At 44.2% G+C, this 20,405-nt stretch overlaps 1 protein-coding gene across 6 annotated transcripts in view; it reads right to left on the bottom strand.

The window, feature by feature from the left end:
• Positions 1-20,405, bottom strand: part of KCNH1 (potassium voltage-gated channel subfamily H member 1) — a 227,407-nt gene that overhangs the window by 190,246 nt on the left and 16,756 nt on the right. For 4 of the 6 annotated variants that reach the window (XM_081000504.1, XM_081000505.1, XM_081000507.1 and 1 more), the window contains exons 2-3: positions 8,653-8,779; positions 6,429-6,535 (exon numbers count right to left, since the gene is read on the bottom strand). In XM_081000504.1, coding sequence (XP_080856630.1) covers positions 6,429-6,535; positions 8,653-8,779 — 234 coding nt within the window. The remainder of the gene's footprint in view (positions 1-6,428; positions 6,536-8,652; positions 8,780-20,405) is intronic. The other 2 variants (XM_081000508.1, XM_081000509.1) reach the window with 1 other exon arrangement.

The raw sequence follows: 20,405 nt of genomic DNA, 5'->3' as shown, positions 1-20,405 counted from the left end.
GTTAGCCACTTTGAGACTCCTTCAGGTAGTGATAAAGTGGGATATCAAATCCAAACTCCTCCTTACTTCCCTCACAGAGTTACAATTGACAGAGTGGTTTAAGAATCAGACTTTCTGCCCAAGAAACTCTGGGAACTGTAGTTCTGGGAGGGGAAGTCTTCGAATAGCTCTCGGCCCCCTTAGCCAGCCACAGTTCCCACATCAAATCAGCACAATCTTTGCACAAGAGGAAGGTTTAAGCAGGCTTGAGGAAAACTTGGCATTTGCAGAACTATGCAAAATATTAAGGGGGGAAAACCCGAAGGGGGAGTGGAACACACACACCCCAAACCCAATGAGTACTGAGCATAGTAAGCGGCTATAGAATGCTCGCTGTCAGTGAGAGAGAGGGAATGGGAAACTGGGGGAAATGAGAACGGAGTGGCTGGAATCCTGAACAGGAAGCACTCCATGCTGCAACTTTTCGTTGCAGTTCCCATCTGTAAATTAGATTTCCAATGATGCAGATATCTTCATTGATTTGGTTAGTTTGGTTGGTCAGCGGAAGCACATTCCTGTACTTCTGATGATTAATAATAATAATAATAATAATAATAAATTTTATTTATATCCCGCCCTCCCCAGCCGAAGCCGGGCTCAGGGCGGCTAACAACAAAACAACAGTACAAGGATGCAATAAAAGAAGTAAGCCCCCTCCCTGCCCCCACCTTTTCCCATTGGAATCCTGGCATTCTACTACCTGCAAGAAGTCCAACATTACAAGAGAAGGAATGAGAATTTTGGTTTTGCTTCAAAAGCATGCAAACCTTCTTTGAACGGAGGCCAGAGTAGTTCAAAAGAAAGAAGGATGTTCATCAAGGGAAATAATGGTGCTATCTTGCTCCTTTCAACTCTCTTTTATATATATATAGAGAGAGAGAGAGAATGGATCTGTTTGCAACCAGTCACAAAATGCAGAAATTGAGGTCACTGTTGAAATGCAATTGTTGGGGGGGGGGTCTTTGGGTGCTACAAATACCGTAATCACATAGCCTAGACTGTGTATACTCTCCATGAAACGAACAGATAGTCTGCATTGACATAATTTATTTTATTTGTTTACTAGAGCATTCATATCCCACCATTCTAGTGTAAATACACCGCTCAGGGCAGCTGATCCAGATTCCCTTCCCAATAAAATCATCACAACATGTATAAATTATGATGCCTGTCTCACATTACATAACCCTGTTTCGTCTCAGTTTAGAGAGGAACGTTGGGAAAACTCGCGAAGCTTGGATATAAGGTTTGGAGGGGTCATAAAGTTCGCCTCAGAGTCGAGGTGAGCTTTAAAGCTTTAAAATTTCCCTGGGGCCACAGAGTTGAAGGCAGCACACTCTACCCCCACCTACCATCAGCCAGGGCACTAAGGTGACTATGAGGTTCCACTCCTGCCTCCTAAGAAGAACGTCACAGCAAGATGGAGACCAACTTCCACCAGCCAAAGAAGAAGCAGCTGCAGGGAGACCACTTCCTTCTGCTCTTTGACCAGAAGAACACTCTGCTCTGACTGACAGTTGCCCTGGGACCGCAGATGCAAGAAGCAAGGGCATTCTGGCCCCATCCATCATTCAAAGGAACAAGGGCCATCAATTGCTATTCAGGCAAGGGCATCAGCAAGGGGAGATCGGCATGGATAAAAATGCCTCCTCACAAAATGATAGCTCAGCAGTTTGTTCTGGCCTTAAAAACAGACTTCCCTTTTCCCTCCAGTATCCTTCTCCTTGGCATTAGCCACTTTGGGAGAAAGCAATCGTCTGAAAAGCAAGATTATTATCTTTTTAAAAAGCAAATAAATATGTAGGGCCAGCCTTGGGGTTTCTCCAAAGGCTGAAGCTGCTGTGGAATGTGGTGGCTAAATTGCTCATGGGAGCGAATTACCACAGGTGCATAAGACCCTGAAGGATTTACAGTGTCTGCCAATCAGCTACTGGGCCAAAGTCAAGGGGCTGACATATAAGGCCCATACAGTCATATCTCAGAAGTCGAAGAGAATCAGTTCCAGAGGTCCATTTGACTTATGAAATGTTCGACTTCCGAAGTGCAGCTTCTGATTGGCTGCAGGAAGCTCCTGCAGCCAATCGGAAGCCGCAGAAGCCCCGCCGGATGTTCGGCTTCTGAAAGAATGTTCGAAAACCAGAACATTGACTTCCAGTTTTTGATCGTTCAGGAGCCAAAACGTTCAACGCTCAAGGCGTTCGGGAGCCAAGGTACGACTGTATAACTAACATATAAGGCTGTATGAAGCTCAGGACTGGGTTACATGAGAGACCGCCTTATCTTTTACATACAGAGCAGATCACTGCCGTCGGCAGGAGAGTTCCAAAGATCTCAGAAGCTCACTCCACTGAACTTGGAGGAGGGCTTTTCAGTGTGGCTGCCCCTGTCCTGTGGAACAGTGTTCCTGTTGAAATACAAGAGGTGCCCACTATCTGCACTTTCTGGGAACAAATGAAGACTGCTTTATTCCAACAGGCTTCCCCAGCTGGGTCTTTCCTGCTTGTTAGGGTTTTCGCCTTGTTTTAAATATACTTGTTGCTTTTAACCATTTACAATTATCTTATATGCAACACGCCTTGAGACAGCGGCTTAGAAGGCAAGTCATCAGCCGGTACTAATAATTACAATATAAAAATAAAATAATTCTATGACTTGGCTAAACACCAGAGCAACAGATGAATTCCTGGCTTGTTCAGACACCTCAAACCACCTCCCACCTACCCAGCTTCCCCAAGCCTGGATAGCTCAGTTGGTTAGAGTGTGATGCTGATAATGCCAAGGTTGCAGGTTTGAACCCTGTGTGGGATAGCTGCATATTCCTACATTACAGGGGGTTGGACTAGATAGTCGTCAGGGTCCCTTCCAGCTCAACAATTCTATAAGCCTCCCACCCTCCCTTTAAATCACATTTACTTGGGAGTAAGTCCCACTGAATTCAGTGTGGCTTACTTTTGAATAGACATGTATAGGCTTGCACTAAATGCTACCCCAGCCAGATATACCAGCTACACACCAGGCCTGCTACGAAAGCTAGGCATGTGTCACCTCTCCTTTAATTACTGGCTATGGCAAAGCAGACGGCTGAGTTTTGGTTACATAATAGTTACAGCTGACCTTTGAAACTCCCTCAATCAATATTACACTATTCATTTTTAATGCTGCTGCTGTACATGATGCAGGAAGCTGCGCATTCTGCCCAGGATTCATTAGTGAGCAAGTCGAGTGTCTGCGATTGGGATGGGTTAGGCAGGCCATGCGGGCGATAACGAAGTTTTTAGATACATAAGCCGAGCGAAATCTCTTGCATCTGACCGACTGCTTTTAAGATTAATGCACCGGAAATTCTGCGAGGTACTGACTGCTCCATCCTAGCAAGCAGAACACATAGTGAGAAGCGGGGGGGGGGGGGGGGCTGGCCCTTCACAGCTTCCCGGGAGGAAAGCATAGTGCGGTTAGGCTGATAGACCCAGCAAAGCCATTTCCAGTGTCTTAAAAGGCTTCTTCCTTCACGCTTGTCTACCATCGAACCCATCCGTGGGCTGGCTGAGAAGAGGGTCAATAGGTTAGAACGCTACATGTTAAGATGAAGAAATCCTATTTCATTCCCCCGAGGAAGAATCAGAAAGGGCTGAGGTTACTCTGTTGAACTAGAAATATCTGAAAAGTGGTTAAAGAAGAAAAATAAGTCTTCAGCCCAACAGCTCTTTTGAAATGATGTATCGGTTGGTTGTCTCTTTAGTACGCTTTTAAATGAGTTCTGGGGGTGGGGGGGTGCAATAGATTTAAACTAACACCAACAGGACTTGTGGGGAATCATAGAACTGCAGAGTTGGAAGGGACCCTGTGGATCATCTAGTCCAGCCCCCTGCAATGCAGGAATATGTAGCTGTCCCGTGTGGGGATCGAACCTGCAACCTTGGTGTTATCATAATAAATAATAATAAATTTTTGTTTATACCCCACCCTTCCTGGTTCAAAAACCAGGCTCAGGGTGGCTAACAACAAATTTAAAACACTTTAAAACCCTTAACTATAAAAGAAGCATAAAATACAGAATAAAAACATGAATAACAATAAAAATAAAAAATCAATTAGATAATCCCCAGGGCTAGTTGGCTGAACTGGTCCTACTTGGGCCAGCAAGGAGGCCAGAGGAGAATTAGCTGTGGGGTCTCAGAGTGGGTGATCTTCATAAAAGGGGAGGGGGAGGGAAGAGAAGGGAAATAAAAGATCAGGCTGAATTCAAATTAAAGGCCAGGCGGAATAGCTCTGTCTTACAGGCCTGACGGAAGGAGGTTAAATCCTGAAGGGCCCTAGTCTAATGGGACAGATCATTCCACCAGGTTGGAGCCATCACTGAAAAGGCCCTGGCCCTGGTGGAGGATAGTCTGACTTCCTTAGGGCCCGGGACCTCTAAACTATGGTTAGAGCACTATGGTTAGAGCACTATGCTCTAACCAACTGAGCTATCCAGGCCCACAGCTCAGTGGCAGAGCATCTGTTTTGCCTGCAGTAGGTCCCAGGTTCAATCCCTGACACCTCCAGGTAGCCCTGAAACTTCAGGTGAGGTGTACATCCCTGTACGGAACAAAAGGAGTCCAACGAATCTGAGTGGTTCTCCCGGTGCTCTTATCCTTTCCTACAGATTAGTGCTGGCCACTTTGTGCTGCAAAACTGCCCCGAGCAGAATCCTGTCTCAGAAGGAGCAGTACTTCAGGCTGTACTATAATAGGCAGGAAGGGAACAAGCTGAACATGAATAAAAGATGACAAGCGAGGCAACGATCGGGTAGGGAGGCATTATTCGGTCCTTGTAAGAGCACGCTGAGTCTCTGAAAACAGACAAGCAACCAGATTGCCAACACTAAGGCTTGCAGTCAGGAAGGACACAAGAAGAACCTTGCTAGATCAGACCAGTGGCCCATCTAGTCCAACATTCTGTTCTCACAGTGGCCAACTAGATGCCCATGGGAAACCTGTGAGCAGAACTTGAGGGCAATGGCACTCTTCCTACTTGCAGTTCCCAGTACAGTGGTACCTTGGGTTAAGTACTTAATTCGTTCCGGAGGTCCGTTCTTAACCTGAAACTGTTCTTAACCTGAAGCACCACTTTAGCTAATGGGGCCTCCTGCTGCTGCCACGCCGCGGTACTATTTCTGGGTTAGCGGAGTCTGTAACCTGAAGTGTATGTAATGTATGTAACCCGAGGTACCACTGTAACTGGCATTCAAAGGCATAATGTCTCTTGACAGTGGAGCCAGAGGATAACAATCATTGCTAGTAGCCATTGATAGCACTGTCCTCCATGAATTTGTCTAATCCTCTTCTAAAGCCATCCAGGTTGGTGGCCATCAGCGCCTCCCATGCCTCCTGTGGGAGGAAGCTGGAAGACCCAAATAAAATAAATGTCCCCTGTCCTTCAGATGATAATGATGGTAATGATTTTAATTTATTGCCCCCCTTCACCCTAAGGTGCCAGTGTGAGCTACAACTTAAAACGGAGACGGGGTCAAACTATCACAAGAGGTAATGAAATTTTGGGAGGTTTAATAGTTACAACAGAATGGTCTCGGTGGTGGGGTGCACATTTTTATTCTTATTTATTTATGATTATTACTTTGTCAAAATAAAAGAATAAAAATAAGATTCTTATTCTTACAAAGTAATAATCATAAAAGAAAAAAAGGGGGAAGGGGGGGAGAATGCAATCACAAAAAATGGGATGTGTTTCAGATATCAAAGGCCAGGATAAATTAAAGGCTAGGCTTGGGATTAGGCTTTTAAATCTGTGTTTTGGAGAATGCTGGGATTCTGCAGCACCATATCAGGATTTCTTCAATAAGAAGATCACTAATGGCAGAAAGACAACTTGTCTACCATGCTTAATACCCATCCCTTAAAACAGGGGTAGGGAATCTGCAACCCTCCAGATCAGCCTCAGGCCAGAGGTCAAGGATTATGGGAGTTGTAGTCCAGCAGTATCTGGAGGTAAAAGACCAGCACATATTGCTTGGGGCTGATGGGATTTGTATTCCAACAATGTCTGCATTGAGGACACCAGGTTGGTGATGGCTGCTGTAATTAGTCAGGTATCCAAACTCCATAAAAAGATTGTTTACTTGCACTCAATGATGCTTCCAGTTACAATTGACAATACATCATTATTGGCAATCCTGTTCCTGTACTCCAAGTAAAGGTATAATTCTCATCACTCCCTCCTCCTGAAAACTTGTTAGTGCCAAGGAAAGGGCAGGGGGGAATAGTACTCCCAGTGCCATTCCTGTAGCAGCGATGATGTCTTGTTAAACCACATCTCATGATCTGCTCTCCTGCCTGCATTTCTGGTTTCAACGTGGCCCTGTTGAAAGGTGAGTGAAAAACCTGACTTACTGTTCTTCTTGTACATCAAGATTTCAAAGGAGTTCATCTCGTAGTTCTCAAACGTCTGTCGAACTTTATCTATGGTGTCTTTGTCAGTCAGCTCTCCGTACATAAAACTGCAGGGAAAGTGGAAAAGCGTTCAAAGATAGAAGGCAGTCACAGGCAAGGCATATTGACACAACAAGACATTTACAAAAATGTATTAATGGTTATTAGGGTACTCTCAGTAGGATTTGCATACCTAGCCCCTGGGGCTTGTTTGTTGACACTAACTATTCCCATGAAGAAGATACTTTTGTTTGAAACATGACGGCATTTGGACTTTTTTATTTAAAAAAAAGCAGCTTACTATATGTCAGGCTTCGGGAGAGTGGCTTCCTCCCTCCCTTTGGCTGTGGATAAGCAGAACAAAGCAAAAATTGTCTCTTACCATTTAAAGAGATTTTAATGATCCCAAGAACAGCTCAAGAACAAAGAGTCCATCTCAGAGTAAAGGTGCTCCCAATTAAGGTTTCCACCCACTTCCCCCTTAGTCACTTCCGCTGCTTGCAACCTGATCTCGCAACCACCGTGCCTTCTGTGCAGCTACCCTATCTAATCTCCTTGACCTTGGATTGGACGGCTGGACACTTTCCAGCGAACCAGAGTCTGTTAATTCTCTCTCTCTCTCTCTCTCTGTTCTTCTTCTCCTAGCTGTTCACCCCCTAGTTCCTCCAAACTTTTGTCTTCTGAACTATGTCCCTCTGCTAACCGCAGTTCCAAATCTATACTCTCCCACTGCTCCTGGGAAGATTCAGAATCCTGATCAGGAGCAGGGAGAGGGGGAAGCTCCCACCATTCCTCATCTGTGCAGCACAGTCCCCGACGCTATATTCTCTTCTTTTTGTTGCACCATTTCTCTCTCTCTCCCTCTGTGTGTGTGTGTGTGTGTGTGTGTGTGTGTGTGCCTGCCTGCACATTTTTAACATTTTTCTTCTCGGGAAACCGGGGAAAGGCTATCAATGGCTACTAGCCATGACGACTATGTTCTGCCTAGTCATTGGCAGTAGCCATGTTCCTGAACACCAGATGCTGGAAACCACAGGATGTAAGAATGCACAGGTTCTGCTTAAGGATGTTCCATAGGCATCTGGTTGGCCACTGTGAGATCAGGATCCTGGACTAGATGAACCATTGATCTAGATGGCTTTTCCTATGTTATTAACCCTGGGAATTGTAGTTTTCAGACAGAAGCCAGCCTTATTCCTAGATGGCCAGTTTGTCGACCATTCATCCCAAATTGTTTGCACACAAAAAATGCCAGCATGACAATGTTTCAAACTACCTTAGAGCATAAAGAGCATGGGTCATGACTTGAAGGCCCCCAGTGTAGTAAGCGAAATGTTGGACTTTGACAAGGGAAACCTGGGTGCAGTTTCCAGTTTAGTTATCTAGGCAGCCTTGGGTGAGGCAAGGCCTCTCAAACTAACGTACCCACAAGATTGCTGTGAGTACAAAATGGAATATTTTTTATTTTCTGGCTAAGTACAGTGGTACCTTGGGATGCGAACGGGATCCGTTCCAGAGCCCCGTTTGCATCCTGAAGTGTACGCAACCCGCATCCGCACGTCTGCGCATGCGCGGGTCGCGTTTCGCCGCTTCCACACATGCGTGTGACATCATTTTGACCGTCTGTGCATGCGCGCGTGGTGAAACCCAGAAGTAACGCGCTCCATTACTTCTGGGTCGCCACGGAGCGCAACCCGAAAATACTTAACTTGAAGCACATTTATCCCGAGATATGACTGTACCTTAAAAGAAGGAGAGAATACAGAAGTGCCACAACCATTTTGATCTTGCTAGTTTCATGTTTGGTATCCTTCCTGTGTGATTTACTGGTGCCAAACATGATGAACCTGCACATTATCTAACACTCTTGATGAGGAACCTGGGGCTCTCCAGATGCTGTTAAACTACAACTCCCATCACCCCTGGCTTTTGGCCATGCTAGCTGGGGTGGCTGGGAGATGGAGCCCAGCAACATTTAAAGGTCTACAGGTTCCTCATCCCTACCCTAAAAGCTCCCTCTTGAATAAGTCCTGCTCTCTCAGCCACAAAATGCAGCTGTGGTTTCTACAGCCTGGGGAAGATTAAACTGAACAGTGGGCTGATCAGATTGTTTTCATTCAACCCGAGCAAGAACAAAGCAACATTTGCAAGTTACCGAACGGAAAGCAAATCTGCCCTGAAATACCTGCAGGTGCTGCTTTTTTGCATAACTTCTGCTCTGTGGTATCCCGAGAGCTTGCAAAATCCATCATTGCTGTACACAATGGGCCAATCCACTATCTGGGCATTGCCCAGGACAAAATTGGTATCTGCTTGAAAAAGAAGACATTCACAGTATTAGATAAAATAGCTGCATGGCACAGTAATGGGTTAGACCACAGACTCCCACCCCACATACATGCGTGCGCATGCATGCACACACACTCACTCTGGGGGCAAAGCAGTTCCCAGCTCTTTGAGGCTCTTTCTTACTCCATTCAAGGAGCAGATTGACACCCAGCTCAGGAATGCTCTAGCTCCCAATGCTCCCCCCCCCAAGTCGACAAAAGTATATTTGGAATTTCCCTCCCCAAACTCAAACTATCCAATCAAAGTCAGTCTCAGCAGATATGCATCCTTGTGAATACAGTGGTACCTCGGTTTAAGTACTTAATTCGTTCCGGAGGTCCGTACTTAACCTGAAATTGTTCTTAACCTGAAGCACCATTTTAGCTAATGGGGCCTCCTGCTGCTGCCACACCGCCGGAGCCCAATTTCTGTTCTCATCCTGAAGCAAAGTTCTTAACTTGAAGCACTATTTCTGGGATAGCGGAGTCTGTAACCTGAAGCATATGTAACCTGAAGCGTATGTAACCCCAAGGTACCACTGTAATAATAATAATAATTTTTATTTATTTATACCCCGCCCTTCCTGGTTCAGAAAACCGGGCTCAGGCCAGCTAACAACAAATTTAAAACACTTAATTGTGATACAACAAAAAACAGCATAAAATACAGTATAAAAGCATGAATAACAATAAATTCAAAGTTCAAAAATCAGTTTAGGGGGAAATCCATCCAATAAACACTAAATAGTCACCAGGGCTAGCTGGCTAAATTACTCCTATTTGGGCCAGCAAGGAGGCCAGGGGAGAATTAGCTGTGGGGTCCCCGAGTGGGTAATCCGAGTGGAGAGGGGGAGGAAGGGAAGGGAATAAAATATCAGGCTAAATTCAAATTGAAAGCCAGGCGGAAAAGCTCTGTCTTACAGGCCCTGCGGAAGGAGGTTAAATCCTGCAGGGCCCTAGTCTCATGGGACAGAGCATTCCTGAATGGACTCGCAGCTTTTTGGTCTATGTTCTTATACTTCCCATATCTGCACAAGCCTGTCCAGGGCAGTTCAACAACAGTACAAGACTGCCTCAGTGTTTGACCCCTCATTCGCTGGCTGCTGTTGTGCCCTATCTTCTAGACATTGTCAATTCATTTCACTTTTAATTTGTACACGACCTTTCTGCATTACTATACACAAGGCGATCTACAGCAACAAAATATACAACAAAGAACACACATCCAACAATAATTTGATCCAATGCAAAAAGTCATAATAAAACATAACTTTAAAAATGGAATGACTTCTATTAAATAAAGTAATATTCAATAATCTTTTAGAATACAATAGTACACGATAAAATTAACTCCTAAAACTAGGATATTTAAAATATCAACTAGGAGCTCCCCCAGAGTCACCGATAGGGGGCATGCCTTAGGCCCTAACCTCCCTAGGCTTTGGACAGGGCCACGCCCCCAGGAATCCTTTAACGGACTACCCTTCAATATGCGGGACAGGTGATGGCGCTACCTCCCCTCTTTCCAGCTACAGAACTATTCCAATGCCTAACCGCCAACATCCAGAAAGTTGTGACAATGTGCTATGAGGTAGGCGAAAACCAAGTGGCTGGTGCCAATTTGCTAAGTGGAAAAATTCCTACCAGGCCCCTCAACAGCAACCAACCGAAGTCCATAGCAAGGTCAAAGAAAAGAAAACCTTAAAGGGGGGGGGAAACCGGAGCAGCTGGAAGGCAGAAAAGAGGGAGATCTCCAGCTGTGTCCTGCCTTTATGGGGCAGGCCACACCCCCGGACCAACCCGATTGGCTGGCTAGGGGGTGACGCAGCCAGGAATCATCCAGTCGCCAGGGGCCGGCCTCCCACCCCCTGCACACATGGGGGGGCCGTGAAGCTCGCAACCCCACCTCCTCCTCAAGGCGGAAGTGGCTTAAAAGGATCAAACTGAGAAACCAAGACATACAACTTATAAAACTACCCCCCCAACTCCTCTTCTCCCTTCCCAGCTGCTTCTGCTGTTCTTAAAGTCATGGCCTGGGAGAGGCTAGTTGCTCAGCTGGGACTGACTGAGGGTGGGGGCAGGCAAGTCTCTTTCCCTCTTCTTTGCACTTCCTTGCTGAGGAAGCTGACTTCTGCTGCATCATTTTAGAGTCTTTGTGTAGGTTTTCTTCTGGTGGGGCAAATGTACTTTCTCTCCTAGATGCCTGCCATGACCACTATGGAAAGCAGTGCTCATCAGACAAAAGGAAGAAATGTTTCATTATCGCAACTTTTGGTCATCATAGAATTGTATTGCTGGAAGGGGCCCCGAGGGTCATCTAGTCCAACCCCCTGCAATGCAAGAAATATTTTCTTTGCCCCCTGTTCATGTTGGCATGGAGCACTGTGGGCTGCTGCCATGGTTTCCTCAGGAAATGAAGAAGATCCTAGGCTACAAAGCCTTTATCAAGCATGGCTTGACATCCACCAATGAAACTTTTCTATACAGAAAAGTGTTCTGAATCATCTGATAGTATTTGGTATAATGCTGTCCATGCAGAAATGTTGCACTTCAGTCCTGGTATCCCTCTGACCATTGTCACATCTTACTTCTGTCACTGAACCATCACGCTCAATGTCGCAGTCTATGAGCTTTGTCGAGGGTGATAACCTTATCTATAGCTTGCAAACCCTTCATCCTTCCTTGGAACGTGTAAGAAGGGCTTCTGCAATGCTTCTTTATCCTCACCACTAAAAGAAGGAAAAAATAGAAAGTAATCTTTTCCACTGGATGTGATTTCCTTCTCTTTTCTAAATATTTTAGTAGCTTGGGAACCAGCTGGTCAGCTGCACAATTCGACATTGTTTTTGCGGACAGCAGGATACAGATCTGTGCCAAAGTCCAAACTGATCCACAGACGCAAGCCTACTCCTGTTCAACAAACAGCTTCACCAAATGTTGAAGGAACATCATGTAGTTATTTGATAAGAATATGAAAAATCATGAAAGATCATTTCCTGAAAAATCAGTTAGCATCAGCTCTTGCCACTAGGCTTTGCAAGTACAGTGGTTCCTAGGGTTACAAACACCTCAGGTTACAGACTCCGCTAACCTGGAAGTAATACCTTGGGTTAAGAACTTTACCTCAGGATGAGAAGAGAAATCAGGCGGCGGCGGCAGCGGGAGGCCCCATTAGCTAAAGTGGTACCTCAGGTTAAGAACGGACCTCCAGAACGAATTAAGTTCGTAACCAGAGGTACCACTGTACCAGCAATCAGCTGATTGCCAGCACTTGAAAAGTCCTGAACCTTTTCCAGCACGGTTTGATTTCAAACCAAGAGGGCAAAGGAAAATGTTTCACCTGGTATCATGATGACACCCGGTGACTGGCAGGTAGGCGGCCTCACCCTCCTGTCAAAATGGCCTGCAGGAGAAGAGGAACCTAAGCACCAAGCAACTGCACCCCACTCCTGCCCTCTTGAAACATGTCGTTGCATGAAGGATCAACTGCCTCAATGGGCCTAGAGTTGACTCAATCATAACAGAAGTCTCCTGGCACCATGAAATAGATACCTAAAAGAAACAAAGCCTAGCAAGATTATTGCTGTGACAAAAGAAAGAAGGATAATCATTTTGAGGGAAGAAGGTTATAAATCAGGTTTGGATCTTTCTCAACTAATGCTTTGTAGTCCATGATCCCATTCTTGATTACGGGTCAGGAAAGGAGTATCAGGAGTGTGCTAGCTTGATTTTCTTTTTTGATTATCTCAAGATGAAACTTATCTGATCTGTCCATTGCAATTTCAGGAACCCTTTTGAGTTTCAGAGACCATGTGCTCAGATATATTTTCATACTGCAGTTATAATGGTGGTTATTTAGAATTCTATTCACTGGTCTTGAGCAACTCATTTAAGAAGTCCAGCACATTCAATACTTTTCCAAAGTAAACTGAAAACTGGCATGCAAATGCTAAATTCTTGTACAAACTACTTTTAAAAGAGAAGGGGAGGGAAGAGAGAATGTGTCTTAGCATAATTATTTGGTCAAAAACTAAGACAACTTGTTCAAAATTCAAGTTGAAGTGTTTAATCTAACCTTTATCAAGGTTTTTCTTTTGCTTAGTTAGCCTCTATGTTGGTGATAATCTCAGTTACTGGAGAGAAAGGCATAGTCCTTTTGGGGGGTGGAACAATTGCATTTGTAATTTTATAGCTTTGTTATATTGCATTATGTCTTATTGTAAGCCACCTTATTTATTATTTTAATAGGAAAGCAGGACTTATATATTAAGCTAAAACTAAACAACATAGTCACTTTGGAGACTAGTGTGAAAACTTGTACATCTTAACACACACATAGATAGATAGATAGATTAGATAGATAGATAGATAGATAGATGATAGTGAGATGATAGATAGATGATAGATAGATAGATAGATAGATAGATAGATAGATAGATGATAGATAGATAGAATCCCAACTTGGCTTTCAGTACTCAAAAAAGAAGTATCTGTATATTTCACAGTAGCAATTAGCAGAATAAACGGTGGAAATGTTCATGCAGGCAACAACTTTTGCAGCAGATGGGCTAAAACTCCAAACACCATAAACTACTTTATCCGTAAGTAAAATCTGGAAAACCAATATCTTTTTCCTGGCACATTATATGCATTATATAATGCATGGGAAGCAGGAAGAGTTTGTTGTGAGCATGGTCCCTTCACTAATCATTTCATTACACTGAAGATATCTTCCAATCACTTTGAACCCTATTCCCCAGTGAGGTAAAAAGTGTGGAAATTAGGCTTGAACTTTCTGCCTTTAAATGTATCCTACAAAAAGACTAGAAGAAACTTTGCAAATTTTAGCCCCAGTTCAGTGCAGCAACTGACTGCCAAAATCTACTGAGACATTGTTCCCAAATTTGCCATCATGGATATCATTTAAAGGTAAGGTGCTGGGTATGTCCTAGAATGCACTCTCAGTTCCTGTGGGGCAGCAATGAGACCCAGTAGCGTCCCTTGTCAGCTAGATATGCACCCAAGAGTCCTCCAGAAATCTCTGTAACACAGGAGCTCTGACACTCATGTGTTGCTCAGCACAAGGTATAGAAAGGGCTCCTTGAAGATGTGTGCTGTGTGCACACTATTGGCTTAAAAGCTGTGTGCGCACAGTTGGCTTAAAACCCAGCTACCATATTTTTCGCCCTATAGGACGCACTTTTTCCCCTCCAAAAATGAAGGGGAAATGTGTGTGCATCCTATCGGGCGAATGCAGGCTTTCGCTAAAGCCTGGAGAACGAGAGGGGTCGGTGCGCACTGACCCCTCTAGCTCTCCAGGCTTCAGGAAGCTATCCCCCCAGCCTGGCAAGCTCCGGGAGCAATGGCGAGGTTGTACGCAACCTCGCCTTCACTCCCGGACCCACAGCCCCGAGGCTAAAAATGAAGCCAGGACAGCGAGCAGGATCCATCCCACTCGCTGTCATGGCTTCTTTGCTCTTTGGGGCTGGGGGGAAAATAAATTTTTCCCCTTTATTTCCCTCCCCCCCCCAAAAAAAAGTGCGTCCTATGGGCCGGTGCACCCTATAGGGCAAAAAATACGGTAAGTTGTTCCTTTTCTAAATCTGAGTCAAAGCTGGTTTGGGGAAAATGCATCAAAAACACAGTATTTCATAAGGAATGACAGCATAGATGTGAATTGTGGCTAATGTATTGTGTGCACTGCTTCCCAAACCAGCAGTTTGAGTGCGTACATAACCAGAATGTTTGGAAATCACTGGCCTACAGCAAGTAGGAAGAAGCGGAGGCTCCGAATCATTCTTATTCCCAAGGGTAGCTTATCCTGTTTACAGCAAAGAGAGAAAAAGAATGAAGAAGAAAAAGAAACAAGCATGTCCTTTTAGCACAGTTCCATAGCACTACGCCTCCATGTCTGTATTTTTAAAAAGCCGCCCACATTACATCTCACGACATATTTATTATTGTCAACAGCAATTTCTCCAAGTGAGAGACCCAAATAAAAGAAGCATAAACATTCCTGCCTCTGAACTTCCCTCTTTTCCTGCCACCATCACCCTTTTTTCTCCGTAAAAGGCCTTCCTCCTGCAATGAGCACGTGGGATTCAATCAACACGTCTTTAGTGATGTACACCCACTGCCCAATTGCATTTACAACAGGAAAAGTGATCTTTGCACTCCCTTTGAAGTAAAACACGGTGACAATATAACTGCAGGACATTTTAACCGCTTTGTTTCTCTCAGCCTGTGTTAAATCCCCTTAGCTTTTTGCTAGCTCTTTGCTGGTCTTCCAGAAACAATAAAGCACATTAGCACTTACTGTGATTCATTAAGCCAAACCACTTCTCCTTCTAGGAGCCCATCCCTCCTGGAGATTATGTTCTCCTGTTAACTCTATCTCACTCCCAATATGAACCAGTGTAACCTTCAAATTGCATTCCGTCCTAATTGTAATGACCATGTCAGAATGTCCTATTGGTTTTGATGTTCACAATATCCAGTCAAGAACATCGAAACAGGAGCAGATTGATGGGTATTGGGGTCCAATACTGAGCCTGCAATATCTTTCTATGGACATAATTTCAGATTAAGGGGCAAGGAACAAAAGTTTTCAGTACCAGGACAACATTAAAGACCTGCTATTGGGTGCACTCAGGGTTAAATTGTGAACACTGAGTATTTTAAGAGAAATTGCTGTGGTTAGTCACTGTCATTTTATACCAAAAGAACTATATAGCAATATAACAAACAAGTTATTCTCAGTGGCCAATTAAACCCTGCAAAGGCTTCTAGGCAGTCAAAATCGGGGGGGGGGGGTGCTTGCAAATTATGTCCAAATACATAAATATGTATAAACCAGTTTTATTTCAGGATCATATCAATATTATTTTGATCCGTTGTCGCAGGATCACTAAAAGGCATTGGGCCCATAGGCTGGTGCCTACTTTGTGTATTTGGTAATCTGGCACTGGTTACTCTTTTTTGAAACGTGGATTTGTGCATTTGGTACCCACGTCTAATATTTGGCCCATTAATTAATAGCAATAGTGACTCAGTGTGCAAGATCAGAGATGGGGGGAAATGAGGAACTGATTTTCATTATTATTTTAACTCTTCCCCCAAGATGACCCTGCTGCCCATTCAGTGGTTTTTCAAGAGATGCTGTGCTATAAATAAATAAATACACATTTTTACAATGGGACAAACATATTGTTGAGCGGATGATGCAGCCTGCCTGTCCATTCTTGCAAGGCATTGTGGCAAAAGAAACCACAGCAGAGGATCAAAGCAGAGACAATTGGCTGGATTGTGTTGGCAACAAGGACATATTCCCTCCCCACAAGCCTTCAGAATAAGGGCATTCTCCAGTCTACAGTGGTGCCCCGCAAGACGAATGCCTCGCAAGACGGAAAACCCGCTAGACGAAAGGGTTTTCCGTTTTGGAGGTGCTTCGCAAAACGAATTTCCTATGTGCTTGCTTCGCAAGACGAAAATGTCTTGCGAGTTCCTGCAGGGTTTTTTTCCTTTCCCCCCCCCCCTTTTTCCCAAGCCGCTAAACCGCTTATCAGCTGATGGCTAAGCCGCTTATCAGCTGATGGCTAAGCCGCTTATCAGCTGATGCTAAGCCGCTTATCAGCTGATCTTTAAGCCGCTTAACAGCTGATGCTAAGCCGCTTATCAGCTGATCCTTAAGCCGCTTATCAGCTGATCCTTAAGCCGCTTATCAGCTGATCCTTAAGCCGCTTATCAACTGATCTTTAAGCCGCTTAACAGCTGATGCTAAGCCGCTTATCAGCTGATCTTTAAGCCGCTTAACAGCTGATGCTAAGCCGCTTAACAGCTGATGCTAAGCCGCTTATCAGCTGATCTTTAAGCCGGTAAGCCGCTAATACTATAGCGCTAAGCCGCTAAACCTCTAATGGGCTTGCTTCGCAAGACGAAAAAACCCGCAAGACGAAGAGACTCGTGGAACGGATTCTTTTCGTCTTGCGAGGCACCACTGTATTTATTTGAAATCCTTCTCATTACAGTTCCCTCTGTTGGGGGACAGAGTCCCGTGGGTGCAATGGACGATGTTGTCACATGCCCTTTGTTGAGGTAAGTTTTGCCTTCTGCATACAGAATGGGGGCAACATCTTATCCTTAACCCCAGGCAGCAAAATGTCTTGGGGCAGCCCTGTTTGCCGGCGAACCTGATTTCATTGTAAAGATGCTTGGACTTGTCCTGGAGTGCACTGGAGTGGGGACACGATAGGGATGAAATTTCATTGAAGTTTAGATTTAAAAGTGAGCCTACCAAATCTGCCCTTTCTAAAACAATACACAAACTGGAACACAAGTCCAAGAAGCTCTGAAATTCGCACACCTCTGAATTTTGCAACAGGGTTCCAGACAAGTAATGTGTACAAAGTTGCATGCACTACAGTAAAAAAAAAAAATGCTTATATTGGTGAAAGTAACCTGCAAAATGCATTGCAGTAGGCTTTGCAAAAATGCGTATATCAGGAAAAATTCATGCTAAAATGCTTGCAATTTTTGAGAGGAGAGAGAGAGAGAGAGCTGTGTGTGTGTGTGTGTGTGTGTACACACAGTGCTTTTTTTCTTTAAAAAGTGTTTAGGGGTACCCCTGCGTCCCCTCAGAAAAAAAGCACTCTGTGTGTGTGTGTGTGTGTGTGTGTGTATTATTCTCATGTGGCTGAAGAAATGTAGACAGCGGGATGTATGATATGAAAAATTAGAAAGAGGGAGAATGGAAACTGACGGCTCTATCTATCCATTGCTAGGCAACGGACAGGACTTTGGGCTGCACTATAATCCCACCTGATGTGAGAATGTGGCCTAGACAACACCAAATACTCCCTAGAGGCTAACCACTGTAAGGGAACATGGGTAGTGCTGACAGTGGTGGCTGGGGCCCACTGGGGCCCCCACTCTCCTCCCTATTGAGTTCATTTTTAAAAATAATTTTTTAATTTGATTTTTTAAAGTATACAGCGGGGGGAAACCAAAACAATTCAAAATCCAAATATTGAGATTACTCTGAATCTCTTGACTTCCCCCGTCCCTTCCATGGGTCCTAATGATAATATTTACAACTGCATATCAATACTTATCCAAATTTTTATCTTAAATTATCCATTACTTTACCAGTGTGGTTAAAATCCTGCCAATGTTTTAACCTGCTTACAGTGGTCCCTGCTGAGTTCTTAAAGGGCAACATTAAGACTGAGGAAGAGGGAGTTGACAGGAAATAGCAGCCATTAGACTAGTTGTAAGTAGGAAGGCCCTCAGGCCCTCAGGTGCTGAGATCGGCAGAGGTGGCCCTCTTGGTGGTTCCTCCATCCTCAGAGGCTTGGAGTGGGTCATGACCAAGGAGAGGGCCTTCTCTGTGGTGTCCCCTCCCCACAAAGGCATGTCTGGCATCTTAATTGTACAGCTTCCAGAGAATGCTGAATACACACCACTTTGCCCTGGCTTTTGACACTTGAGGCCTATATTTTAGGGCTCACCTTATTTTCGCGATTGTGAGTTGTTTTAAACTGTCTTTAGCATTGTGTTTCAATGTTGTGGCCCACTCTGGGAACTAAGGGTGAAAGACGGGTAATCAATCAATCAATCAATCAATCAATCACTAGTACAGGGGCTAACTGAGGTTGGTGTAACATTGCCCCATCTGCCCTAATGGAACAGCCTCTACTAAATGTTGAACAAACCACGTTTCAAGGAAGCTTCTCTGCCATTACTAACTTTCTCACTGAGGAACCTTAGATTAGTTTACTTACACAGAGTTTAGGAGTAGGCTTGCCATATTTCAAAAGGTGAAAATCTGGACACAACAGCAAAATCTCAAAAATAAAAAAATTAAAAAACATTAAAAACCCCACAACTTTTTGAGCTAATTTTAAGTAAATACTAACATGGGTCACCATACATCTGGAATGTCTACCCGGACACAGTTTTGAATGGCCAAATGCTGGCTATGTATGTCTGGGAAATTCCAGACATATAGGAACCCTATTTAGGAGGGCATTAATCTGATATAGCACTGCAATTTTCAGGCTGTGTTAAAACTGATTAATGAAGGCAAAACTGAGACCTATGCAGTCGGCACTTCTTATGGCATCCATCCCATGAAGAGAAAAAGTCAGATAATTCTAAAGATTTCCGCACAAGCACCTATTTATTTTTTCTGGATGCAGAAAAGATATCAGTAAGGCTGAACAAAGTTACAGTCTGTGCTCTCACCCACTCTACTGAGAACAATGGATAAAAAGAAAGGGAAAAGATTGTTACTCAGAGTCCACATCCTTTCACAGTATTTCTGGATGGTAAAACATCTTGGAGGAGATTGATTTTTATTTTCCTTTTTTAAAAAAATGGGTCTTTTTCAAATGGAATGATTTGCCACACAGTGCTAAAAGAATTGAAAATAGGTGTGTGCTGAAATGTGTGACTACAACAAACCCTGGCAGCCACTATTTCTACAGCATTATTACTAAAACATAATGACATTCTGCAGCAAAGGTTTAGAGACCTCAGAGGTATGTCTGGGTGGGCCTGTATCCATAAAGAAATACCAGCGCTGATTCACATGAAAGACAAACGCCTACTGAGCAAGCAGAGTTCAGAAAAGCTGTCTTGTACTTAGCAGGCAATCTTGCTGAAAACCAAAGAAGCCCAGTGTCTGAGAGGTACTAGTTTTGGAAGCACCAGCTTGATGAGGCAACAGAAATAGATAGATAACTTGCAAGATGAGCCGATGGCCAGTGTCTGTGTCACTTAAGACTGCATACTCACAACATTTTAATCTAGAGTCAATGGAGACCGAACTAGGTTACACACACACACACACCGCCATGCAGTCCACACAAAATCTAGATCTTTTGCATAAATTTGTCTCCTGAAAAGCACTTCTTGAGAAACTGGTTTCATTCTGAAAATAAAACCTTGTTGTGGATCATTACCCCACAGTGTGCCCATTTGAAAACAGGTGTAGGCAGTCCCAACAATGGGAGAAGGCCATCACCTGCCCAGTGATGCTGTGGGTGGGCATCATATACCAAAATTGCAATCGCCACTCTCTCCTGGGCTTGTGCAGTGAGGAAAAGGCATGACTCACCTAATCAAGATGAGGGTTTTCAAATGCCTGTCAAGTAACCACACCCAAACTTGTGAAAGGCAAGATCTAGAATCAATCTAGATGGAAATCAACATACAGTGGTACCTTGGGTTAAGAACTTAATTCGTTCCGGAGGTCCGTTCTTAACCTGAAGCTGTTCTTAACCTGAAGCACCACTTTAGCTAATGGGGCCTCCTGCTGCCGCCACGCCGCCAGAGCACGATTTCTGTTCTCATCCTGAAGCAAAGTTCTTAACCCAAGGTAATATTTCTGGGTTAGCGGAGTCTGTAACTTGAAGAGTATGTAACCTGAAGCGTATGTAACCCGAGGTACCACTGTACTGAAGATGATCATGAGTGATTCCGGATTCAGAAAAACTGCATTTCTGTGCCACAAATGAGTCAGTGAGTATGCAACCTTAGCTGAGATTTACACTGGGGCAAGGGCCATTGGCTTGTCCTGTTAGCTACTGTAGAGTAGATAAGAACAACTGAG

Source organism: Podarcis pityusensis (assembly GCF_964106645.2).
Source record: "Podarcis pityusensis genome assembly, chromosome: 3".
Classification (NCBI taxonomy): domain Eukaryota; kingdom Metazoa; phylum Chordata; class Lepidosauria; order Squamata; family Lacertidae; genus Podarcis; species Podarcis pityusensis.
This window is presented reverse-complemented; position numbering and strand designations above follow the sequence as displayed.